This window comes from Dermacentor albipictus, chromosome 8 (genome assembly GCF_038994185.2).
Source record: "Dermacentor albipictus isolate Rhodes 1998 colony chromosome 8, USDA_Dalb.pri_finalv2, whole genome shotgun sequence".
NCBI lineage: Eukaryota > Metazoa > Arthropoda > Arachnida > Ixodida > Ixodidae > Dermacentor > Dermacentor albipictus.
This window is the reverse complement of record NC_091828.1, coordinates 33,220,510-33,247,500: the sequence shown is the minus strand read 5'-3', so window position 1 is coordinate 33,247,500 and position 26,991 is coordinate 33,220,510. Positions and strand designations below refer to the sequence as shown.

Below are 26,991 nucleotides of genomic sequence, written 5' to 3'. Positions count from 1 at the left end.
GCAGTCGTAAGCGTTGCATTGTCGTCATTCCAGCCTCGTGCTCTTAATCTCGTGATGCCTTCGTCGTTACGCCTTCCACTCCCAGCCCAAGTAGCCTAATAGCCAGGACCATAAGCGTGTAATGTAGGCTCCTGATCGTGATGCCGTCGTGGTCGTTGCGTCGCCGTCATTGCAACCTTGTCGCTCGGCTCTCGTCGTGCCGTCGTCACGCCATCGCAGCCAGAGTCGTAATGTCGTCGCGGTGTGGTTTTGTCATCACTTAAGTATAACGTCATCCTATTGTCGTAATGCCAACGTCGTCACACCACCTTCGCTGTTCCATCTTCGTCAATTTTTCTTCGTTAATGTATTGCAACCATACTGTCGTCATTCGGTAGTAATTAGTGCATCATTGTCAGTCACCATCATGCCCCCGTTCCCAGCCCGTTGTCGTGATGCCGTCGTGGCCGTGCCATCATCGCCATTCCAGCTAAGTCATCTGGCTTCGTCGTACCGTCGTCCTGAAACCATGGTCGTCATACAGGTTTCGTGATACGATCATCGTCATCGTCATCATACACTGTCCGTCATCCTATTGCACTCGTGCTGTTGACATCGTCGTCATAGCGGTCGTCATACCGTTGTCGTCATGCCATCGACGTCATGCCACCTTCGTCGATCCAGCGGCGTCATTTCCGGTTCGCCATTCTTTCATAATCATGCTGTCGTCATACAATCGTGATCATCCCGTCGTCGACACGAAATCGTCTCCATTGCGTGCCGTCCACAGACGCTATCGCGCATCCGTTCTCGCACCGTCGTATTCGTGCCGTCTTGGTCGTCCGATCGTCCTAATTCTCGTTTCTTCATCCCTTTGTTGTCGTACCGTCGTTGTCACGTTGTTGTATTTATGCGTTATGTGGGGTCACTGTCGCCATGCCGTAGTCTTTATACGCCTTTGTCCTTCCACATGTGATTCCTTCCTGATTACATCGTCTCCGCATTGGCGTCATGCAGTCGTCCTCATGCCTCCATGCTCATGGACGACCGCGGCGAGCGAGTGCCATAACAAAGTTGGATGACGTCGGAGTGTGGCATATAGCCGAATATCAACGAGTCTCAGAATCATCGCTATAGGCGTTGTGAATAAACGGGACTACCGGCGTGTGGTCCGTCGTTACATTACTTAGTCGATTACTACTCGCGTTACTGTCGACAGTCATCGCGAGACGAGTTCGGCTGTAATTTTTGTCCTCCTTGCTTCTAGACTTTTACCCCTTTTACTGCCGGTTCCTGTGTTGAACAGCCTACTTATATATATATGAAGGAACTAGTCCGTTAGATACGGTGTTTAATACATTGAAACCAGTTCAGGCGCACGGAAAAATCCGAAGGAAACATCCAATTTCGACGTTTCCCTCGGGGCCCGGCCTTCAACAGTGCGATTGCAAGCAAACAGCAACCGCGATTACAAGCAGCCAATCGCGTTCGCTCGGTTACGCCGAGGGACGACGCCCATGCGAAACGCAGGAACTGGCGCCTATAAGAGCTGCGAAAGAAAGGAAATGGAAAAAGAAAGCTTAGGTAGCGTATCAGTGAAAACACACGTACATTCACTAACGTCCACAAGGGAGGAGCGTGAGAAATAAGATGGAATAACGTAGCTAGTGGAATGCAGCGGGAGAGGGGCCGCATATTAGCATATATAATGCCAGGGGTCGCAGCTGTCAGAAGAGTTTCTCATGTTCTTCGTTTGAATTAGTGCAACTTTTGTGAGACGACGAAGACGGTCAGTGCACTCGCACTTGGTCATATCACACCCATAGAGTGACCTCCACTAACCTCCGAGTTCTGCGAACTGCATTCCATTGCATTCTTTGCACAGCTGGTATCTTCTGTGATTACCCGCACGCTGCCTTTTTATACAAAGTCTATGCGTGTATGAAAAAGACAAGTTATACGACAAAATGAAGAAATTAACATCAACAAAACAGATGAACGCGAATAATCTAATAAAATATGTGGAAATATAAATAGAGCTCATAAACATGCTGTGTGTTTGCACTATATATAACACATTCATAAAGAAGACAGGAAGAATATGCATTGGTGCACCAAACATGTCGGGAGTCTTGGAAACATGTCTCTTGCTAGTTGGACATGCGCGTCGGCATACCTACGATTTCATTAATTCCCCTAGAAAGTGGGCTCAACTTGTGTATTACAAATGACTCGCAAGCTTCTCTGTCGTGGCGATGGAGAATCCTGATTTCAATATAGTGGCCTTAAATTTTTCCACAGGGTGGCCTAGTCTATTCACATGTTTCGAGGGGGGAAGGTGCCGTATAGATTTCATGTGTGATTTGCGATTACTGAAGCGTAGCCTAAAAGGGGTCCTCCGTTTTCATTGTCCGGTGTATTCTGCGCGGCAAGTGGTGCATTCGAGGAGACATACATTGTTTCAAGTGTCGCAGTTGTGATCCCCCTTGGATTCTGAATGAAAATGAAGACGCGGTGCTCACGGCAACGTTAGCGCTACTCACCGTGGGGCAGAATTCGCATCGAAGTTTTCCGCATGGTGCGCAGACTTTGAAGCAAGCTGCGTTAATTTTGGAGGGCGCGACGTCATCTCCGAGGTTGGTGACCCGTCTGTACACCACCCGCGGAGGTTCAGGAACATTTTCGCGCATTTTCTCGCTTTTTGAGAGTGCGGTGTGATGTTTCCGGAGAATCCGTCTTATGTTATGAGTCGATGCTGAATACTTGAGCATAAATTTAGTCCGTGCATCTGGGGAAGATGGTCTGCTGTTATTGATAGGTGCATGACGATCTAGGTTGTCTGCTTTTCTGAATCGCGTCGCTGATAGCAGAAGGAAGATAACGTGGCGTAGCAAGTTAGTTACGGAATCGTTCACATTTGGCTGCAAAGTCCTCTTCTAAAGGACATCCACTTTAATTGAACAGCTTGGCTGTATGGGATTGCGGTTTTGTAATGTTTTACATGGCTACTGAGAAAATGTAGGTAGTGCTTATCGGTTGGTTTTCCGTACTCATGTCACAAGTTTATATATATATATATATATATATATATATATATATATATATATATATATATATATATATATATATATATATAATATAATATAATATTGTGTGTGTGTACACACACACACACACACGCGCAAGGCTTGTCACATCAGTTTACGGAAAACCAACCGTTTCAGGCGTACGGAAACCAATTGTGTCAGACGTGCTCTTACTGTAGCAGCTATATGCATGATGGCGGTCCCCCGTTTACAGCATTCTGTGTGGTGATTTGTCTATACGGCTCCTTAATGACATCATTGGACGCGAAATTTAGTACTTGTTAGATGACGTGTAAATAAATTTGAACCTGACAGGCAGTGCTGCATCCGGCATATTTCAGGCGACGCTAAGTGCGACGAGCACGTTATTCCGAGCGGAGGCCGACAGGCCCGGGCGCCGGCGTCCGGCTGGGACCTTTGTTGTACGACATAACGCGCTCTGCAATTGCCAGACGCTCTGCCGCACAATCAGCGCCAACAGATGCGCGTATAAACAGTGAAAGTCGCGTTTCCTCGCAGCTACGGATGCCATTTGCGCCGAGGCTGAAGGAAGAAGGAAAAGCCGTATAAACATTGCCGGGAAATCAGCCGGTGAGCTGCACGGAGTCTTGCGAAGCACGGCAGAAGCCGATTTGCTCCGTGCGTGACTGCGTGGTCTTCGGTCTTAAGCGAGAACGTTATTCTTTTCTTTTTTTCTGTGGTATTTATTGATTTCGCCCCGTAATTCTCGCCTTTGGGGTGCGAAGGGTGTGGCAACACCGTGGCAAGCGATTTCCTCCAAAAATGGGTGTATCTACAGTTTATGGTGCGCTGTACTTCTTTAAAAATAAGTTCAGCGTTCCTTGGGAACTATAACTGCGATTTCTGGCGGCTGTCTAGTCGTTTTCGAGGGCCGATCCCGAAGATAGTGCGGCCTCAGACGATGCGGTAAATTCACGGGTTTCCGAACTGTGTCCTTGAGGCGGTGAGGGGAGTGCTACCAATAACACATACCGTTCAACGTAGTTCCACAAATATCCCCCCCCTCCCCCCAAAGTATGCTATAAATGCAATCTTGGAAATCAACCGGAGTTCGTTTTTCATAAATATTTTATTTCTCGGCTTCTAGGCTTGCTTCCTTCCGTTGTACTGCAGCGTAATGTGTACAGCGCGGATCGACATGAGAGGTAAAGCTTAAGGTTCGCCTTGAAGATCAGAAGTTCAATTTTAATTAACGTAATGCAAACATCACGAAGTCGTATGTTGAAATTTTCGAATGTAATGCGAATCTTCGAAATATTCGAGGTTCGAGTATGCACTCGAATATCGGCTATTTATTCGCCCCTAAATGTTGGTAGTGTGCGAATGATCGAAATTTCGAAAACCAATTGGCTTCCGGAATTCACTACTCGGAACTAGAATTTTCTGTCAAATATCTATAGGGGCTATCGATGGAGAGAATGTGAGCATAGTTCGAACGCTTCTCGCGTAGCAGAGCCGCGGTTGTTGTACGGAGGCGCCGGTGCCTTGGCGCAAGCTCGGCTTCACACAGATTCCAAAAGTGCGTTGGTTCTGCATAATTTTGTGTCGATTTGATCTAGGCAATTTATGGTTGCGATAACGAGTATATGCATGTATTCCTGGTGAATCGGTCGCGGTGATGTTTTGTACGAATTCCAAGGGCGAGAAGGTCATATCGTGCGCCGCGGACCGTATGCTCTGGGTGCAAAGGAAAGTCTGCACAAGGGTGAACGGAGACTAAGGGTGCGGATGATGATTTGATGCTCGCTGTCTGCGCGCGCCCATTGTCAGAGATTACGTGATCGAAGGCGCGCGCCAGAAAGAAACAAAAAAGGGGGGGGGGAACTGAACGCGCAGTAACGTGATCAAGCGTGCGCTGAGGGGGGGGGGTGCAGGCGAGCGCGCATCTCCTCCTCTGGCCCGGCTGTGGCTGCGCGCGACGTGGCTGAGTGCATACGCGTCCCGCGCGCTCTATTGTGCGGGCAATATCCGGCGGGTGCAAAGGTTGGGCGAGCCGAGTGGGATGGTTGCTTCGTCTGCGCTGTCTTTCCGTGTATTCGAGGTCGCTTAATCTCGGGTTTAGGGAGGTGCATTGAAGCGGGAGGCACCAGCAAAGCATTGGCTGCCCGCTACTGGCGGTCTTTATCACCGCAGCGTTGTGACAACGAGAGGTTGCGGGCATCGAGCGAGATCTGTTCATGCTTGTCTGCGTGAGTGGGACAACATGCTTGTTGATTTAATTAGTCCGCGAATTTTTCCTGCCATTTATACGGCTCGTAAAGCTACGTATCTTGCTCCGTGTAGTTTTCTGATAGTTCGCTATTGCTATCTATGCTTCGCCTTTCAGATGAAGCTGCGACTTTCTATATGCACATTCGCACAATGTTTCCATCATGTTTAAGCGGCTCGCTGCGATATGGTAAGCATTTATTGCGGGCCACAATAAATGGATGATGTAATAGGAAAAAAAAAACGCGAGACGAACTATTTATGAGCCGTAGTCGCGAGGCGCAATTTTCGGTTGTTAGTTATATTTAAGAGGTCGCATAGAGTGTGTGACCGCAGACCTGAAGAAAGTAAACAGAAGACCTTTTAGAAAAATTTTAGAGAAAATGTCTAGGAAATGTTTGCAGTATAGTAGTGTTGAGATTCAACATGCCGGTTAGTGATGTCGACCGCAGAAATCGCGTGACCTCCGACACGGCGTCGATATAATTGCTTCGACTTCCCTCGGAGGCGCAATACCGACACGCTAACTTCAAGAGCGGTATTCCCACAGCCTCGCCTGTCCGCCGCCTCTACAACCAGCCGCTTTCGGAGCCGGCGATGCCGGGCTTCTGAAGTCTTCCCGACAGGAGATTTGCGGTAAAGGCGCTGTTGGGGGCTTCTGCAGATCAATTAGCTCGTGCAAACATTCCCGCCCCCTTGGCATGCTTTTTGTCGCACGCGCTTTCTTTCTCCCTTCCTCTGCCCCCTCTCCGTGTTTGATAGCGGAGCTTTCTTTGCCTGTTCCTTCGACTTTCCCACTGCTGCTACATGCCGTCTGTCACACCGCGTCGGGGGGTGGTTCAGAGCGTGTGTATACATTACAGGAGCGCGGCAGAAAGACTACGCGAAAAGCTCGTTTGGACCTTTGCACCGCGTCGAATGGGCACAATGCCTTCTGGAGCTCCCTGGGCGCCGCCACATTAGCCTCTTGACAGATGTAATCATCCGTGACCCTCCGCAAAAGCATTGCAGAATTTGCAGTGCTCAACTTTCTAGTCCAGAGTGAAGCTATAATAGATATTAGTAGAGGGGAGGGGGGAGAGTGTTCCGAGATTGGGTAGAACCGACGCAGTCGCCAGTCGAGTGAAGCCAGGCATAAAATAGATGCAAAAACATCAAGTGCATGACAGCTGGTGCGAGGGTTAACCGGGCCGCATAAAACAAACAATTTGAGTTCTTGCAAGCTTCAGTAGCTTTACCATACAACACGTTATAGTCGTGCGTCCTAGTTAGCGCAACGCGGCAAGGAAGCGGCAAGCGGCATTCAGGACTTTAGCGAAATGCCTTCAAACCGCATGCTGCACTGCAGAAGAACCAAAATATGGGCAGGCCGTGATCAACTTCGCCGCTTACCCGTCTCATTATGATCGAGTGGAAAAAACACCAACACGGCAAAAAAGAAAAGCATAACAAGAAATTTCCCGCCGAACGGCGGCGATTCATTGCTACCGTTGCTTCCGCTGATGAGTCTTTGCGGGGAGTGACCAGAACCGTACCGTCGGCACGTTTTTGCCGGTATTTGAGGCCCCGCACCGTGCGACAATTCTTCTTCGACATTCCTTGAAGCTTTGGCCGCCCCACACACGCGACGGGTGTTGCTTATTTTGCTCTGAAAACGTGAATGAGACAACGAAGCACGATCAACGACGCAGCAAACGACGGCGCGTGGCTGGCTCCTTTTCCGAGCGCAGTTCGCAAGGCCGCCACCAGTGGCGCGTCCATCGGCGCGCACTACGCGTATAGACAGACAGCTGTTGCGGACAAACTGGATACATTTCAGTTCAAGGCACGGTACGTTTCCGTTATTTCTGAAAAATAAACACCGTGCAGATTTGTCAAGCGCACAACTTACGCAGGGCGTGCAGAAGCAGGGCCGCATTACAGCGCGCCGTAGGGTCTAGGCGACAGTACGGAAGCGGTCACATGTCATATGAACACTTCTATGCCGGCCGCGGTAGCATTGCAGCTTCGGCATTGCTCGAGGTCGCCGGTTTGATCCCGACTGTGGACATCCGGATTTCGACGGGTGCGAAATAAAACGCTCGCGCACTTCGATTTAGGAAAACGTTAAGGAACCCCAGGGGGTCAAAATTAGTCCGGAGTCCGCAACAACGGCATGCCTCATAATCCGATTGTGATTTTGACGCGTACAGTCCCGTCATTCAATTAAAATTTAATACTTCTGCCACGATGCGATGTGCCATGTGAGGCAGTGAATGTGTTCAAACCTCTCAGAGGTTGCGAAGTATGGCGCACAACAACGTCTCAAGCAAACACATCTACCTGTGTGTTCTGTGTACTACGCAGAAAAACAGCAGTGGTATAAGCTGGGTGACGTAACATCATGTCACCACTCTCGTGTTAGACTGAGCGTTGACGAAGTCGACTGCGAATGTTTAACATCACCGTTAATTAGCGTCAATTAAAGCAGGCGGCACAGAAAGTTTCGCTTGCATCGGTCCGCGCAGTGCCTGTGATCCGCTTAATGTTTTACTCCTTTCTCCGTGTAAAGCAATAAAGCGGTTACTCTTCCGGCTGTGGCCTTCGGGCACGTGCTCCTTTATTTACGCCTCTATACGCTAAGAATCGCCGTAGGGTAGCAAACATGTAGCCGGCCTCTCCGATAAGTATTGCAGTACGGTGCAAAACCGATGTCTGGCTTTGTACCCTACCGCGGTACCGGTTTGCTTTGCTACACCGCAATTCTTAGCTCCCGCAGACCGGGTAACGAAATCCAATACGGCTGGAAGTCAGCCGGAAAAATAACGGGTTCGTCGCTTACCAGTTAGCCTTGCTACTAATATCTTGGCCTAGGTGTGTTCTTCCGGCTAACCAGTCCAGACCTATCGCACTTCAAAATTCATTCATCCCCCCTCTGTTTGTTTACACTTTTGGATCCGTCGCGGAGGGCGTTTTGTTTTCAACGATATTTCTGCCCGTGCATATTCTGCTCTATTCTTGTGTACTGTTTCGATTTCCTTTCTCTTTTTTTCGTTCGAGTGTCTTCTTTAGCGGAAGCAGGCCGCCACAACTGTCCGCCGACTGCTTTTGTTCTTCAATCGAGAAGAGAGAGAGCGACTGATCTTGTCGGCATTAAAACGAACCCTCTGCCGGCACGGAAGTCGGCCGCGTTGCGCGCGATTGTGCACTCGGCCGAGAACAGCTGTGACGGACGTGCTCGTGGCCTTCACGGATGCGCGCCCCCCATCACGCCGTGACTCGGGCGTAAAAAAAATAAATCCGTCGCGCGCCCCGTTTGGATGACGTGTGCCTTTCGAATGGACATTGCCGCTCGCACGGCCATCTTTTGGGCTCCCTGGTTCTTTTCGTTGTCGTTGGTTTTCTTAATGTTATGGTTCGTTTAAATTAAGAGGAAGCTTTAGCTCGGGCCCAACTCCGACGCGGCCTATTCAAATGCATATAAAAACGCAAAAACGTTTTTCTGAGATAACCTCTGGACCGATTTTGATGAAATTTGTTGCATTTGAGAGAGTAAGATAAGTTCTAGTGACTGTTGGAAGCAGAATTTTGATTTAAGGCTTGAATTTTGTTAGAAAGATTTTCAAAAATTCAGAAGTTTGAAAAAAATAGAAGCATGAAGTTTACAAACTAATAGCTCTGCAGCAAGAACAGATATCGTGGTTCTGTAAACGGCAACCATTAGATAATTTAAACCGGACAAATATTATATGTCATTTTACATCTTACGTGAATTCGTTACATTGTTTACGAGGGTTCTGCAAAAGTTGTAATTACATATTATTACATTTTTTGAGGTTCTTTTGTAACATATCAATTTTGTCCGCTTTAGATGTGCTATCAGATACAATTCACAGAAATGCGATATCATTTTTTCTTGTTGAGTTAGAGTTGTAAACTTGATAGTTTCGTTTTCTGAAAATTTGCAATTTTTGTGGATTTTTTTATAAAATATTGACGGCCTAACTCAAAAATTCGAAACCAACAGTCACTAGACTTTAAGTTTTTCTTTTAAATGCAGCAAACCCAGTGAAATTTAGTGCAGTGGTTGCCGAGAAAAACGAATTCTCCTTTTACATGTATTTAGATAGGAGCACCCGAGCTAAAGCTTCCTCTTAAGTGCATGGTGCTGCCCTCGTCTTTCGGATATGTGACATGCGAGCATACACTGATACCGACAGACGAAGCGTTCTTTCTTTCTTTTATTTTTGAGGGCTTAGTTTCTGATTTATTGCGCATAAAGGGAACGGCGTTTGGAGCAGTTAAAGCCAGCAGGAAGTCGCCGTTACTGCCGTCTGCTCTGTGTTCCGCGTCTGCATTGCTTTCGAGTTGCCTTATTCCCGTCTTCGGTTAAGGCTTCTTTGCTTACAACTTGTTCGGCAGCGTCAGCTGCGATATCGTGTAGCCGTAAGTTATTGGCAGTTCTTTCTACTGTAATGGAGATAAGAAGTTCAGTATTGCCTGCAGCTTTTGCCGGAGCGCCGCGTACGCCCGAGTCCACATGGCTTCGAGACCGCGTTGTCCTTGTTGTGTCGTGTAGTCGTCGTCAGTTCTACGTCTGACGATTTTCCTATACGTTACATGCAAATCGAGCGCAGTTGATCAAAGGTCGCTGGTCATGTTCCACTGGCACCGGCAATTTACAATAAGTAAACTCATTAGCAGTTTCTGTATAAGGGTGATAGAAGACGCATTTTCTACTGACGCACAAACCTAATGTGTCACAGCTTCGCTACAGGTGTGTGAATAGTGATTGAGTAATACCGCCGTTACTTCATCGTCCCATACGTAAGTTGTCCTTTAAAATGAACTTCAGTTATTATTTTTTGCAGTATGCTTTCATTTCTGTCGGGGTGTGGCACGCGTCACGATATAGGAATATTAGTGTTGTAACAATGTATACGCTGCTAGTCGTCCACGTGCATGCGGCGTGATCGTAATTTCGCCGCCGACGCGGACGCGTTGATTGACTGCCAGCATTGCAGAAGTGTAGTCGCCCAACGAGGGAGTTTTTTCACGCACGTCATCGCATTCGTCTTCGACAGCAACGTTGTCTCGCGCATGTAATTGGAAGGTTGTTCGTTACTTAAATGAGTCGCATATTCGTTTTAGTTTGTCTTTATTTTTCAGTTTCGCTTCTGTCGCGTGTGTTCTGTTCCGGTCTGCGGCATCTTCGAGGCACAGCTGTCTGCCTGCCGCGCGCTGTGCCTCGACGACTGCGGAATTCCGCCACGAAGCAGAAGTTCGCTGAGCAGAAGTTCGCACGACCTCGGCTGCAGAGTTTGCCAAGGAAGTTGGTTAAACGCCCTCGGATACTCATTCCTGTAAGATCTAATTCGTCCGTTCAGCTCGTTCACGAGGCAGTGCGAGAGCCGCTGGCGTGACGTCATCTCAGTGGAGAAGTGTGTAGTGCGCCCAACTCGTCTTAATTCGGAGCACTGCGTCGGCCCGTCGAGCGCTTATTTGCGCTTTTCAATTAAACGTCGTATCGCTTGCAAGGAGCGCATGTAGCACGGGGTCGCTGCGTTCTCTATTTAATTTTTTTTTTCAGTCTTCTTTACTTTGCACAACCTAAACTTCGCAGACGTCTAGTCGCTATGCCGAAGCACGATCCCCGGAATTTGTTTTTGAATCGCGATCTGATGGGCAAGCCGTCAGTTGTCGCCGCGAGAAACGTGTTTAACGGTTGAGTTTTTTGGTCTGTCCGGGTACGTAATTATCGATTTGGGAAGCACCTTAACATCGTACGCACTTACAGGAGGGCCGGTAGCGGCACCTAGGTGCGCTTTTTGTAACTACTGCGCGTTGGAAACGACGTAGTGTTGAATGAGTACTCTCGCCGAAATAAAATGGTAAAAAAAATTGGAGGACGCTTAAGCTTCGCCTTCAAGAGTGGAACGCGACAGCGTTCCCGTCGACCCGCCAAGGGGTGTAAGACAGTGGGCTACGGCGCAGCGACTACGCGCCCCGCATCGGACGCGGTGAGCGTCGAGCAGCGCCGCGTTCGGCGCGGCAACGAAATGTGCGCCTGAGCAAGCGACGCACGCCTGAGCCTTAGAAACAGCTCGTTTCTAAGGCAACACCGCATTCACTAGAGACGCTTTTGTACCGCTTTGAAGCATCAAACTCGTGGCTGAGTGGTAGCGCCTCCGTCTCACACTCCGGAGACCCTGGTTCGATTCCCACCCAGCCCATCTTGCAAGGTGTTTTTTATTCATGAAGTGCCTGCTGGGATTTATCGCTCACGGCCAACGCCGACGACGCCGACACCGACGCCGACGACACCGGCTTTTCTGCGACACGAGCTCCTTAACGCTGTCGCGTTAAAACGACAAATATACGGCAGCGTATACGCTAATAATCACGTCACTGCCCATTCTGGACGCCAGTGGCATAAATAAGACACATTAATTACAGTCATGCGTGTCTGCGCTCCCGGTACAGGACTCCCGGCTTCGGGGAACGACGGCAGCAGTGACGGTGTTGGCGGTGAATTCTTGTCACCGTGACTCGCTCGACGCTTGGATCCAGGCGCACTTCCCCCCCTCCCCCTTCCAAGCACGCGTGAACGCGAGGTGCACCACAGCAGCGAGACAAGCGAAGTATATTGTGCGGGGAATTGATTCAATTGTGTGCAGGCGACAGCGCTTGCGTTGTTTACGCCACTCGAAGTGGCGACGTCTCTCTAAACGTCTCTCGCTATGCGGGCGACGCCAAGGCGCAAGGCCGCTGTTCTACGCCCTCGTCGACAGCCCGCGGCGCTGCATGCGTGAATGGCGTCTGATTGCGGCGACCGTCGGTTGGCAGCGGCTCTGTCGCATTCCACGTGCAATGCTGATTTTATTGTGGCTTGAAGACGCGCTGAAGAGAAAGACGGAGTAACTTATGGACCGATAAACGATTGTCGAGATGTAGCGCTGAGGCAGATGTGTACCAGACGCGCAACTGTTGGAACACGAACGAGGAACCGCTTCCCCGTTGGTGTTCGCGCTCCAGCGATGTGTCTAGCGTACTTTTGAAGCGCTGTATCCCGGTAATGCTATTCCGACTAGCCCTAACGCAAGTCTTAATCAATGACAAATTATTCTTTGAAATCTCCATTTTTGTTGATTCTGCGGTAATAGGCTGAATTCTGGAAGGGAAAGTGAAGCAAAACGTTTTAAAGCGAAACCTTTACTGCATGGCCGCGAACTTGATTTCGCCGTGGCGGTGCTCCGAGGAGGCACATGACGTCACAACGTGCGTCTGGCCGCGGATATTTCTCTCTCTCTCGCCCCCTAGTCACTACCTGCGCATGCGCCACTAGTAGCACCGAGCCACAGGTGTCCGTCGCAGCGCAGCGCCGCGCCTCTCCGCCTCCGCCGTTTTGTATGACGTCACATCGCGTTCCTCGTCATTGCGCTCGCCTCCGTTCGCTTCACCAGCTGCGTCGCATGCCTGATAGCATGTCGGAGGATTGAAAAGGAGAGCTCGCGTGCGCCGCAACAACAGTTGAGACGGCAGTATGGACGGCGACAATTCTGATAAGCAGGAGGAGGCCTGGAATCGACATCTGAACGAGATGAAGAGGAAACAAATCGCCCATTAAACAGACGAACAGCGCGCCGAACGACTGGCTAAACGCCGCAACACAGTTAAGACAGCCAGACTAACCTGGACTTGCAATGAAGGTTAACCGAGGCTTACCATGATATGCCTTAGCTTTCGCTACTTATATCTTGGCATAGCCGAGCTAAGCCACTACCACTTATTCCTTTTTCCGTTTTGACGCCCGAACCACAGCGTCCGTACGGCAGTGTGACGTAAAAAGTTCTCTAATTTTGCGAATGCCGATTTGGTTAGAAATACCGTGCTGACAATTTTTATCCATAAATGAAGTTAACTATAGTCCCGAGAGCGGATGCCGCCAAAAGCATTGACGTCATGGCGGGCTGGCAGGGGAGCTTCGAGGTAGCTTCGCGACCAATCTGTTTTGCGGCTTTTCTCGCTTACCATGGCCCCCGTCATATTTAGAGTGGCTTTTTTCGGTATTGTGAAAGTGTAATTTACTAATACACCTCAACTAATTTTTCTTTTCTCTTTAGTGACCCACTAAGGGACACTAAGTAGGTATATCAAATCAGGCAAGGAGTGGTAAACGTGCACCTCTAGGACATCGAAATTGTCAGTCTCTTTTCACTAATCTCTTTTCGTACGCTCATGAATTTGAAGACACTTTTTTTTTCTTCGAAGGACAATGAAATACTGGGATGTGAACTCGCAGATGAAGTCTTGCAGCCTTTCTCAGAGACTCTTCTCTCCTATCTAACGTTCTTCAGTGTCTGACGTTTCTGTGAGCTTCGGTTGCTTATTTTGCATTCGTTTTCGCAGTAAATTTTGTTGACGTTGTCATCTAAACGTAATATCATGGTTCTTCTCAGAGGTTTGCTGCACCTGGACTCCTTTACTCTTCTCCTACTGTTTCTTTTTTTCTTCACGTTCTTCTTCTACTTTTTTTTCACGTTAGAAACACCACTTTTTTTAGATTGTTAATAAATCCAGAGTTATAAATCCGCTTTGTACACTATAGTATTGCCTTTCGATTAGTTGGACGCGCACAATAAAGTGAAAACTCGAAAAGGACATAAGTGGAAGCTCGCTAATTACATGTTAAAGGAATTAATTTTCTTGCGCACTTTGTCCACCTGTGTGCACTTCTCCACGTAGAGAGATAGTAAAGCGCTGTCTTCGGCAAGCGGTGTTTTGATTTATTACTGAGAACAAAAGGCCATATATTTTGCGCGTGACATTTGCTCTCAGTGATGACATTTTAATTAACAGCTAATGTGCGAGCCGAGAACATAAGGTCGCCTCGTGTGCTTTCATGATTAACTGATCGAGGCCTGCAGCATGCAGCAGGTTGCATTTTGTTGTGCTGCCTCCCGTTCTCGTCGTCGTGCGGAGGAGAAATTCGTGAAATTCTTGCGCAATCTAGCTATACATCACATCGATTTTATGTGACCTCTGACCGCAGAACACGTCATTGTATCAGAAACGTTCCTTTTTTGTTAGCCTTTGTTGTATCTGTAATACCTTAATGCCCCAAGGAGCCAGCATGCCTTGTTAGGGTTGGAGTCGGGCATGAAATAGATGGAAGATGGCGGATGCCGTCGTCCTACTCTTCCACGCTGAGGACGTTGTTGAAGGGAGAGACTTGTTCTCATTGAGGACAAGGAATATGGAATATATTTACAGCATCTACATGAGAACGTTACAGTTCGTCAGTGTAGCATGACTGAAAGAGAATGCACCCTCAGCAGCAGCGCCACGGCTGCTTATAAACACTGTCTTCACTAGATCCCTAAGTGAGGGAAAGCTGCCGTCCAACCGTCGACCAATTCGGAGCGTCCAAAGTCATCGTAACCGACCCGCCTTTGAGGGGGAGGGTTTACACACTCACTTCCGCACAGGTTTCATTGAGCACATCAAGGTGAGAGGGTTTTCGCAGACACGGGTCTTGCCCTGAGCAGGCGCCTTTTGGTCCCAGAGTTGTCCCCGCAGACAGTCTGACTGACAACGTCTAAGACCCGTGAGACGGCACCGCACAACATCTCCTTCCAGGAGATCCCCCGCTCCAAACTAACCGTGACGGTGACGGGGAATCCACTAACAATACTTGTTCCGCCGGCTGCGTCTAGACATCCCGGCGCCGCTCGCTTGGGGACGCTTGTCGTCCTTGCAAAGCGAGTCGCCGCAGCAGACATGCCGGCGCCAACGGGTTGTTGACGACGCGCATTCTTGTTTTCACAAAGCGAGTCATCGCAGCTGGCAGGCAGAGTTAGACGGTCGCTTCCCCGAAGATTGCCAGCCCCCGCAAGGTCGAACGTAACAGCTTTTAAACCCAGTTCCAACGAAGCCGATGACCGCAGCCAACGCCTTCGTCATATCGGGAGCTCCATTAGATCGGAAAGCACTGTAAAAGTGCGATCGACAGGAACGCCTTACGATTGAGCAAATAAACTGAGGCGAATCGTTGGAAGCGGTAGCGAGGTTTATTGTTGCACCCGAGCTTCTCGCGCAGTTTTCCAACAGCGCGAGAAAGCTGCGTGCGGCGTCTACGGCGCAGCACGCGAGACAACGCAGAACGGCGGCAACGTCGGGACCCCTGGCAGATACCAGCCGTGTCGCAAAGCCGGCATGTACGGCGAGGAAAGGCTTAACGAGCGTCCACACCTCCACGGTGCAAGAAACGAGATCCGCAGAAAACCGTCGGCGTTTGCCAGCGCCCCATGATGAAAGGATTGGATGGACATAGCGTTGACCTTTACACCCCGTTCCGCTCAGGCCTCGTGTGTACACGCATCGTGGGTGTGGCATGCAGCAGGGACGCTAACGTGTGGGCGCTGGTGCCTGCAGCAGCAGCGCAGGCCGCAGCGCGACACCCCCCTCCTGGCTCCGGCAGAGGCGATTGAGCGGAGTGTGGGCTTGGTTTACGTCGTTTTGGTTTTCTTTCTTTTGTTCAGCCAAGCGCACTGCGCGTTTATGGACGCCTCCTATACTCGCGGACAACTTTTCTGTGGCTATGAAGAGAAAGCTGCGGGCGCGTGGCTGCTGGGCATACGTTACCGTTGCGAAGTAGTCCGGCAGCGTTTGACAGTGCTTTTGGTTGTTCGGAACAGACGCCGAATTAATCGACGCAGCCTCCACGTGCGACGTCCGCTTTCGCCTTTCCCCAGACGCGGAAGAGAAGAGCCGCAAAAAAAAAAAAATGCCTGTGGCTTAGCTAAGGTTAAGCCCAGGATGCGAAGCATACTAGCCTTTATTTTAGTTGTTGAACCACTGTTTAGCCTGGTGAACTGCTGTTGCTTGGCTATATTTGGTTCGGCTGTACGGAGAAACAACTCATGCGTTACTCTGCTGATTCCTTTATTTTCAAACCAATAAATACGCTCTACCGCTACCAATACCGCTATACCGCTGCTATATCGGTATTGGTAGCCTGGTATAGCGGGAGGAGCGGGAGTTAGGCCGCAGTACAATCTGTGCGACCGCAGGCGAGCGCACGAGCTGAGACCCGGCTATGTAGCTACGCGGCCGCAAGCGAGCGCACGAGTTGAGCCTCCGCTTTTGCAGCTGCTATGACGTCATATGGTAGCTACGCGGCTGCGCGCGGCGCAGCAAGGAAGAGCGTGGTTGTGCGGCTAGTATGCTTCGCATAAGTAAACCTACACTCGGCTGTGTGATCTGTCTTGTTTAACTCTTGCTGGTAAGAATTTCATGCGACTGTTGCTAGTATGTGTGTTTGTATAACTGTTGCTAGTAAGGTGTTTGTTTTCTCTTCCCCAGCCGAAAATAACGCGGATTAAAACGCGAGATTTATTTCGGAAACGCTCTCACTTGTGCGGGCTTTGCCTCCGTAGCTTTGCGTTTCATAGCCACAGAAAGTGGTCCGCGAGCATAGGACGCGTCCATAATTAAACGCGCAGTGCGTTTGGCTTAACAAAATAAAAATTGAAAAAGAAAAGAAATAACACGAATAAAAAACGAAAAAAAGACCCCGACGTACAGCAAGTGGCCCGCGGGCATCCGCAGTAAGCTGAAAAACACTAGTACTTAATAGATGGAAAGTTAGAAACCCTCTAATCGGACGTTTTGCAAAGCGCTCCGCAACTTTCTAATTCGGATTTTTTTTCAGAGCTGCGCTGCTTCAGAAGTTGGTTAATGAATCATGACTAATTATCTAGTTAAGCAAAATAAAAGAGAAATCGCGTGACACTCTGCACACAAAAGTGAGCAACGCGCATTGGGTCGCGTCGTCTTACAGTGCATCGGCGTATTTTTAAACTCTGGCTAAAGTTAACTGAAACATCCTGCATAAGTCTTTCCTAGATACATACGCATTGCGCTGCGTGCGCGGAATAACATACTCGAAAGCTTAGAGGTGGCCAGAACGATATACATAGCAGCAGGCGCATGCCCAGACGTAGTCTACGTAAAAGCTTGTGACCCAGCGGGTTAAGCCTTGTAGTGCATCGAATGTGCCGGCCGTGCATAGTGGTACAGAGTCGATCACACTTGTCTAGAGTGGCCCGAAGGCTGCTCCACACTGCGCCTGCGACGCCTAGCGACAAGCACCGGGTTCAAGATGTGTTGGCCGATAGCGCCACGCGCGTGGACGCTGCGGCATTCGCGGGCGGCCAATATACAGGCCTGCGTGATTTGCGGGTCGCGAACACCGGCTTTTTATCACTGGACGAGCACTGCCAGCTGAGCTGCGAACGTGACACGGCCAGAATGCTGCGACCTGTATCTTGGCCGCCCGCGAATGCCGCAGCGTCCACGCGCGTGGCACAGTCGGCCAACACATCTTGAACCCGGTGCTTGTCGCTAGGCGTCGCAGGCGCAGTGTGGAGCAGCCTTCGGGCCACTCTAGACAAGTGTGATCGACTCTGTACGGGCAATAGTGTTCGGGTATCATAAGATACCTTACTAGCGATAACTTGACAGATGCGCGTAGACGGACTGACTGACAGACTGACTGACACCCACGCTGTCCTTTTCTATGGTTCTGCCGACGAAGCGTACATATTTCCATCTCCATACGCACAGCTCCATATGGCTCAAGTCAAGGAGCCCGAACTCCAGTAACTCTTCTTCCGTGATCGACGAGCCGCGGTTTCGTAATCGCACGCTTTCAGCGAGCGCCCCGCGACGTATATACACCGAAGGGTGGTTTCTCGAGCGGCGCTACTCCTCTTAGCGCTAATCGCCGAGGGGAGTGTCGTTAGAGCGCACCGCATCAAGTGTGGGGCGGCGCGCTCCTTCCCGAAGGACTTGGCGCGAAGCTGACGCCCGCGCATGCGCGGTGGGGTAAAGCCGCTCGGACGGTCCACCTCGCGGCGAGCGCCATTAGGCCCTGCCGTGTCGTAACGGCGTTCCGGCGGCGCCGCGGGATATGGCCGAGCTACAGAGGCTAGAAGGTCTTCTAGCCTCTATAGCCGAGCGGTGGGGCAGTTATTTTGTTACAGCCGCGTGTGCACGTTATAGCACTCCCAGATCGTGCGGCTGGAACCGTGCGGCGCTGTAAGCTTAGGGGATACGTCCACGAAGCGAAGCCGAGGTCTAGATGCGCGCGATGCGCGCGATTACAGGCTTAACGTTAAAGAGATCGGGAGACCCAGCGAGCGATGTCCCAGTCCGAAGTGAGACGCGCGGTCGATCCGGTTTGCGAAATACGCGGGACACGCGTAATTGGAGCATTGCGACACGACCGCGTGGGTAATTGGACAGCCACTTGGAACGGATTTCTAAAACGAGACCAGTTTCCGAGACATTCGTTCCCAAAGTGCGCGACGAAATACGTTCCGGATACTTCTGTGCCTCGGTGCTTAAGTCGCCGGTCTGTTGAAAACAGTGTACGCGGAGCGATATAGTGCATTCTTGCCGCAAGTTTCACGGCACGTATCTCGAAAACGGTGCGGTTCTTACAATTCGTTCAAAGTGGATAAGTCTTGTAAACTCGCCGGTTACAATTCGTAAATTGAAATGTGTCCCATAAGTTGAACCTCTATGAGGCGCCGCTACCGTTTGCGAACACACCGGTTTTTACGCAACCTTCGATGCCCACATCTTAATTATTACAAACGCGCCGAGCGGCCTCTTGGTAACGTACTCATTTTTCAGTGTTGCGAGTTCAGGCTTGCTCCTCCCGGGAGCAGTGCCTCTGAAATTTCCATAATTTAAGGCGGTAGCACGCGCGCTCATCGTATTCTCTTCAAGTTTTCTTTTGGTAACTACTTTCCTGCCTGTCCTACCTGCGCGAACACTAAAATTACAAAGAAGCGATAGAAAAAACGGGCGCACGGTCATCATTTCAATGCCTTGGCATTCCTTATTCATCATTCTAGTTCGTGTTCGTGGCCGTATGTTATAATGTGGCGCGATCGTTTCCAACATACGGCCGCCTTTTATCAGAGGTCGCGAGTCTCCTGCATTTTTGCAATTCTGGCATCTCTTAGCTACATGCATTTTGTAGAGTTCGTGGTGGCAGCAATAGGAAGTACAGGTACGAGCTTTTTTTCAAAGCGTAGCTTGTCGCACGAAAGCTAAGCACAGCGCCGCTTACAATTATCTTAGTATCTGCGCTAAGGAAGCGCTGCACTGTTGCTCCTCCCACAAATGCTTCGCAACCGAAATCGCCTTTGTAGATGTCATTCTTTAACACTGCCCCCCCCCCTCCCCCCCGCAAAATCCGTTTACTTCTTTATAGCGAAGATTTCTCGCGAAGCTTTCGGGACTTTGCCCTCACGCCAAATCGAATCAAAACTAGAAGAAACTAAATTAAAAAAAAAAGGGGATTGCGCGTTCGATGGGGCGATCGAGCAACGGTCTCCTCTCAGCAGCAGCCCGTCGCTCCACACATTTAGGCCAGGTAGCTGTTTGAGACCGTTAGCGCGTGCGAGAGTCGTGTGCGCGAGATCACGTGAGCGCCAATTCACGCAACACATGCGTGTTCATGCGCCGATTGCCATTAGGCCACAGACGCAGCGCTGAATCGGGCGGGTGATGCAGTCGTCCGTGTGTTGCGTCGTGTGCTTCCCTGTGCGCGCATCCTTTCCTCTCCCTGACGCATATCGAGCGTTGGCCTTCGTCCCCGTGCCGCATTGCTGCATCGACGTATCGCGCGGTTTGCATTCGCGCGCAACCTGCTGTATGCATTTGGCCGTATAGCTTGGGGCGTGGTGTGTACAGCGTAGACGACGACGCATTTATATATAGACACAAACGTCGTTCGAGATTACGCCTTTCGATGGGACGACAGTGAATACAAATTGGGCGCATCGCAGTCAGCTGCATACATGTTTAGTTAACCGCTCCACGCAGTCTGTGAGATGCGCATAATTTTTTTTTCTAGTTCTTTTTTTTTCGGAAGCAGAAGGGGTGATTGTGAATGTCTTCAGCTATAGTGCTGCGTCCGAACTTAGCACGCGCTCTGGCGTGAGCGGATGTGCCTGATTTCGCAAGGCCCTCTTGGAAGAAAGTTTTGGGCTCTCACAGTCGGCTCCAATCTCACTTAGATTACGCTGCCCAGGCCAAGACGTGTCGTAAGACAGAAAAAAAAATGGCTGTGGCTTAGGTAAGGTTAAGCCCAGGATGCGAAGCATACTAGCCTTTATTTTAGTTGTTGAACCACTGTTTAGCCTGGTGAACTGCTGTTGCTTGGCTATATTTGGTTCGGCTAGACGAAGAAACAACTCATGCATTACTTCTTCGCCTTCAAGAGTGGAACGCGACAGCGTTCCCGTCGACCCGCCAAGGGGTGTAAGACAATGGGCTACAGGGCAGCGACTACGCGCCCCGCATTGGACGCGGTGAGCGTCGAGCAAAGCAGCGTTCGGCGCGGCAACGAAATGTGCGCCTGAGCAAGAGACGCACGCCTTAGAAACAGCGCGTTTCTAAGGCAACACCGCATTCACTAGAGGCGCTTTTGTACCGCTTTGAAGCGTTGTACTCGTGGCTCAGTGGTAGCGTCTCCGTCCCACACTCCGGAGACCCTGGTTCGATTCCCACCCAGCCCGTCTTGCAAGAGTTGAGCCAAAGCCACTTCTCCTCTGTCGTGACGTCACGGTGTCACGTGATTTCATGGTCACCGCCGCGCCTGAGGAGCTGGGTTGAGCCCTCGTAATATGCTTCGCATAAAAAAAACGGCACTTGAACGGCTGGGGATGCGCTAGTCTCTCTGCAGTTTTATTTTGTCCAGCAGGACCGACCACCTTGCGAGCAGTTAGTTTGCGTAGACTTGCGACATTAGAAAAAAACGAAAATCTGAGTTGCAGGATGCAGGTGCAAGCATCCGTCTCTGCAAACCGTTCTGCGCAATACGCGCATATCATTACGCCTTGCTCGTCGCTCACTGCATAGCCTGCGGTAAATTATCGCAATGCGCTGAGCCCCCCCCCTTCATTGGGCTCTGGCGAACCCTCAGAAGACGGTGCGTATATCATGGGCGTGTGCGTAGAGCAGCGGTCCCGGCACGTTCTCGACTCCTTCGATTTGCGCACGGCGGCGCGCTGTCTAATCAAGTATGCGTGTGCAGTTGCGAGCAGCGCATGCGGGACTGCCGTCGCCGACGCGGCGTTGCAGTGCGTGTCCGCAGCTGCTGTGCTCAGGGTTTACCTCTACTGCTTTGCTGACTGGATCTACGCTGGGTGCGTACGGCGCGTGTGTGGTGTGCGCCGAGGTGTTTGCTGTCTAGTAAATCGTCGCTACACAGACAGCTCGGAGATGAGAGAGAGAGAGGAGCAGCTATTTATTTAAAAGCGGAGAAGTTTGCCGGCGTTAGAAACAAATTCGTTTACGTGATATACTAGAGTTACTAAAGGACTTGCTAAAAATTCTTACTGTGCAAGGGAGGTGGTAGAAGGGAGAGAAGGCCTAGAACAAAAGGAAAACTTGAAAGTTTGATTTCGCTTTTGAGTATATTCTTGTGTGAGTATTGGGTATTCTTTGACTGCACTGCAGTTTTTTGTTTCTTTCTTCTTTTCTACGGTGTTGATGTTTCGCATAACAGGTAACGTTTTGAGATGAAGCCAACTGATTGCAAGTAATCGAACAAGAAGTCGAGTGCTTTAGTCTAAAATGAATTCTGTCACTTCTATAGTAATAACCGTAGCGTTGTAAGAGGAGATACCGTATCATCTGTCATGTTACATCCGTCCGCGTAGCGTTCGCCCTGTCCACCCTGTCACGTTTCTTGTGTCTGTGTTGTGTTAACGCTGCGGTTTTTGATTTAAGTATATGAACAGACTAGCACAAGAACAAGTTGAACGATATCGCGTTATCCTCTCGAAACGCGCAAGTTTTTGAATACTAGGAATGCGTAGGGACTGCTTACAGGGATAGCTTATACTGGCACACTTTCAGAATTCTATTTCTATTTGCTTTGCTAAAGATGTTGATTACTAGCGGATAAAAGGAAGCGTAAGCTTGCCCATTTTATAGAATTCGTCCCCTGAACGCAGCGCCGGTACGTGAGTTTGACGTCATGGATTTCAAAAACAAAAACATTTTCATACTGTTACTTCTCAAAACGGCAACGGACATTCTGTAGGTGCTTCGTACGAGACAGACCCTTCATCAGCATCCGCCAAGACAACGGCGTGCCCCGACGTAGACTGTGACGCGCAAACAAAGGAGCTCACTTCGAAGCAACAACAACCTCCGCCATCCGTGGAAGCGGTAGCTGTATGCCGCGAATAAGGCCAGTGTCCTGTCCCTGACAACTTGACCGTCGCAGAGAGCGCACTAATTGATGCAAGAGGCCAAAGCCGTGGGAAGTGCTTCGATTTCGATTTACCAAATTATAATAGTTATTTACCATCGGGGTCGACGCGGTTGCCTCGTATGCCAGGCCATCGCAACATTAACGGCGGAGTCCCACGGAACGGTGACACCCCATGGGAGGGATATTGCGAATGACTCGATGACTGATCGCGATTGGCCGAGACAGTCTCCAGATTCCCTGGTCTATTCACCTAGGGAAATTTACTGCTTTAAAAGCGGACGCCTTTGGTGCAGTGGTGTGTCCTGACGTGTGCTCAGACATGTAGTTAGCTCAGACATTTAAAGTGATTGTCACAGACCGGCGCCAACCATGTTATATATATATTTCTTTAGAGTGAGTAAAGTTTCGTTCGTTCTCCGTCCTCGCTTCACCGTTGGAACTTGAAGCTTCTCGGACGATGATCGGCAGTGGTTGATCAAACGCAGGCAGGAAACGATGAGCTCAGATGTACAAGAAATATTTATACGTGAACTTTTCTATATACATGGCAGGTAAAACAAATACATTACAAAAGTGAACAACTGAGAAACAAGGTCTCACTCTTCGACTGTCTCAATGACTGTTAGAGCCCAGACTCGTTTTAACGTACATAGTACGGAGGCTCACTGGTCTATCAGCAATCCTGATCTCAGCCAAGTCTGAGGGACAGCATGTCGTCCCGATTTTTATAGCCCAAATATACAAAGAAAAAAAGGCGGTAGGGCCGTTGGCCCGTCCCACAGGTTCAGTTGCCAATCAGAGTCAACCGTTTGTTAAGCCACCACCCACAGGGATGGGCTTACTCTTAAAAATAAACATATTGGAAAACAAAGCTCTTTTCCTTCTTCGCCAAAACTCCGTTGCCCTCTCATTTCTCCGTAGTGAGTGACCGGCTCAGCAAAACACGCCAGGCCCGAACAAGTTATCGCTAGACCGTTTCAAATGCCAACGGCGTCTAGGCTGCACCTGTCTCGGAAGCAGGGGCACCGGCACCACGAAGTGCCGCTGTACTCAAAGTTTGGCCGTCTGGGAGACGGATGACCCTCCTTGTCCTTCAAATTTATTGTCTACAAGACAAAGTTCTTTGAGTGCGTGTTTCCAAGACGCCGTCGTGCGAATGCACTCTTTACGTGCGCACCGCATTCCTACAGCGTGTACGGTAAGCTGGTCTTAGACACCACGCAGGCAGTCGCACCCAACAACAATGCTGGCGATTACCTTCCGGAGGCGTAGAGGATTAGGTCCATGCTCACTGCATGCAGCACGGAGTCAGAGTTGCTAAGTCCTTCTTAACCTCGGCGGCGCCTCCAATTAGTCAGGGACTCGGGCGCCAGGCTCACAATACCTTTTGTACAGCGGTTCGTTTTAAGGCTGGTCTGTGTGACCCGTCGGCGGACTGCGAACATCGTGCGCACAATACTGACTTCCAGCAATCGGCACACGCCCGCCTGGCACCTGCCGCGATGCGTCACCAAACCCCGCGCGTTGCCTGTGACCCCGCATAACACAGCAACTGTCGCCCCGCTGACATGGGGGGAAGTGAACCCCCTCTCTATACACAAAGCACGAGGCCGATTCGTGAGACTTAAGAAGCCGAACAATCAGAGCGACCTTACACGTCCCTCCTAAAGAGTATACTGGGCTTACGATGTTCCCAGCTATACTACAAGAGCCAAAGGGCGCTGTATCATAAGATTTAGGCTCTGAAGGTTCCGTCGTCAAAGAAAATCGACATACGCTGCCCAACACGGGTGCTGCGGAGTCCGTAAGGAACAGGGAAATTAACTGAAAGGACCACAGAAAAAAAACAATTTTCTCTCAGAGACAAAAAAAAAAAAAGGCGAAAGCTCAACACATTCATGACAGTGAGCATGCAAAAGAAACACTCATGCATGTACAGGAACACTCCAACGCACTGCACGGCACAACAGCAGTAAAGTAACATATGCAGGTTATATACATAGTATGTCCATAGTCTTATAACCCTCACACACATAGACGACAACAGCCACAGAAAGTTCCACCAAGGCTGAACTGTCCCACGCACACATCCTTCGGGTGAACGGGAACATTCACGCCTGTCCCAGCTGGCATGGCTGTTTCTGTCTATCCTTTCTTTCCTGCTCTTTACTCGATTGGCTCCCACGAACGATTCGAGAGCCTTGACAATGCATCAGCATTGGCGTTACATGTTCCTTTCCGGTGACGCACCGTTACATTGTAGCGCTGTAGTGAAAGCGCCCATCTTGCTAACTTGGCCCCCTGGGGGGTGCTGGTTGTCAAATATGACAATGGGTTATGATCAGAGACAACATTCACTACTGCTCCGAAAAGCCAGTAGTCAAATTTCTTGAGTGCCCAAATAATAGCAAAGGCTTCTCTCTCTATAGTCGACCAGCGCGCCTGTGTCGGGTTAAAGCGGTGGCTAGCAAAAGCGATCGGCTTTTCTTTTCCGTCCGCTGACATTTGAGCTAAACAGGCACCGGCCGCTGTCGCTGACGCATCAGTGAATAGCCAGTACGGCTGATGAGGCTCAGGCGTGTTCATGGCGACAGCCTGACAGAGAGCTAATTTCAGACTTTCGAACGCGCACTGCGCTTCTTCCGACCATGGAATTGAATTAGGAACCCCTCGCCTTGTCAAAGCTGTAAGCGGGCTCGCCACGTCGGCGTAGTTTGAGACATAGTCCCGATAATGCCCACAAAGCCCCAACAGACTTCGCAACTCTTTCTTTGTGTGAGGTGGCACAAGACCTTCTATGGCAGCTATCTTGGTTGCCCAACCTGTGTCAAAGAGGAGTACTTGGTCCCCGACATTAAATTCTTTAGTCCGTGCCCTCCTATTGTAAACTAGAGCATGTTTGCTTTGGCACTCGGTGCCTGTCAACTCAGCTACACTCTCGGCTAGTTCTAGCTCCCGCTGACTGGGCACCCCATTGACATCCTGCATCAAACTATTCCCTTGCAATTTAGGGATTTCATCTGTCGTTTCTTCGCAACTTAGACTGCAGTCTGGCTCAGTGTTATCGAATATTTCGACTGATCGGACCCCTACGGAATTGGCTACCCGCGGAATATTTTCCTCTCCAAACTCCTCTTTTTCCTGCGCCCGTAGCAGTTCCCAATCTTCCTTTGACAGCAGGCAGTCAACCCCGTTTGCAAGTTCGTCGGTAACCGCGCACACCAGATCGATCCTCTGCGGTTGTATCACAGCCCCCGGGCGATGCATGCCTACGGGCAGCGTAGCTAGCTTAGCTCGAATGGTGTTTCCGAATGCCGACTCAAGTCTTACTGTTCGTGATGGCTCCTGTAAATCGATGGGCAACATACTTTTACGGACTACCGTTATCTCACTACCTGTGTCCAACACAGCTTCCGTTGCTATATCCCCGCACATGAGAGGGATTAGGTCCAGCTTCGACCTCCCCGAGCTAGCATTTTGAGCTACGACATGTACTCTAGCGCTTAGCACCCTTTCTTGCTCTGGTGGAGGTTCTTCACTTACAACAGCAACCTTCTGTACCCTTTGTTTTTGCACAGTCGGTGGCTTCCCCTGCGGTTCTTTATCTGAAGCTTTTGGGCAGTCTCTGGCTAGGTGACCCTGTATATGACACACGTGGCATCTTAAATTTGTCCTCTGCGGGCCAGCTAGTTTTGCGTGCTGCGGCAATGAGGCTGTTGCGGCTGGCTTAGTTGCTCGTCCTTTCCCTTTAGCTTGCTCGAAAGTCTCGAGCACTTTCGCCACCTCCACTGGCTTAAACCAATCTTCGCCCTCCCGCAAAAGAACATATTCAAGGGCTCCTGAGCTTAGACTGGCTTTCATACGGTCAGCAACCATAAGCTCCGTCATAGCTTCTTTGGTGTTTGCATTTCGAGATTGAAGGTAATAGGCCAAATAAGTTCTAGCGCGGGACGCGAACTGAGCCCAAGTTTCCTCCTTTCGTTTAGAAGCCTTTTCAAACCTCTCCAAGTATTTAGCTGGCGTGAGCTTAAGTTCATCTAATACTGCCTTCTTTACAGTCTCATAATCTGTACATTCCTCGTCATTGAGGCCACGCAACAGATAACGAACCCGCTCGGCCAGCGCCGGCATGATCAAATGTACACGGCTGTGTTCTGGTACTTGAAAAGATGAAAACAACTTTTCAACCTCCTCAAACCATATCGGAACGTCAGCGTCACACGGCAACCGGTATGCCTTAAGCACTTTAGCACATTGCGCTATTCCATCCGTGATGGCACCGCGCCGATCGCTTCCTTCCGACACCGAAGGCGGCCTGCTCGACTGCTCGAGCTCCACTCTCCGCAGAGCAATGCGCTCGCACTCTAGCTGTAGGCGCACCTTTTCCAGCTCCAGCTCCAGGCGTCTCACCGCCAT

The 26,991-nt window shown here is 50.0% G+C and overlaps 2 protein-coding genes across 3 annotated transcripts in view; one reads left to right on the top strand and one right to left on the bottom strand.

Annotated features, from left to right (window-relative positions):
• Pkc53E (Protein C kinase 53E) overlaps positions 1 to 26,991 on the top strand; it is a 235,858-nt gene that overhangs the window by 64,390 nt on the left and 144,477 nt on the right. The gene's annotated exons all lie outside the window — the stretch shown is intronic.
• LOC139048673 (uncharacterized) overlaps positions 1 to 26,991 on the bottom strand; it is a 27,842-nt gene extending 851 nt beyond the window's left edge. Inside the window, exons 1-2 of the mRNA XM_070523164.1 lie at positions 25,681 to 26,991; positions 17,572 to 17,740 (exon numbers count right to left, since the gene is read on the bottom strand). Of these exons, the coding sequence (XP_070379265.1) occupies positions 17,572 to 17,740; positions 25,681 to 26,991 (1,480 nt within the window). The remainder of the gene's footprint in view (positions 1 to 17,571; positions 17,741 to 25,680) is intronic.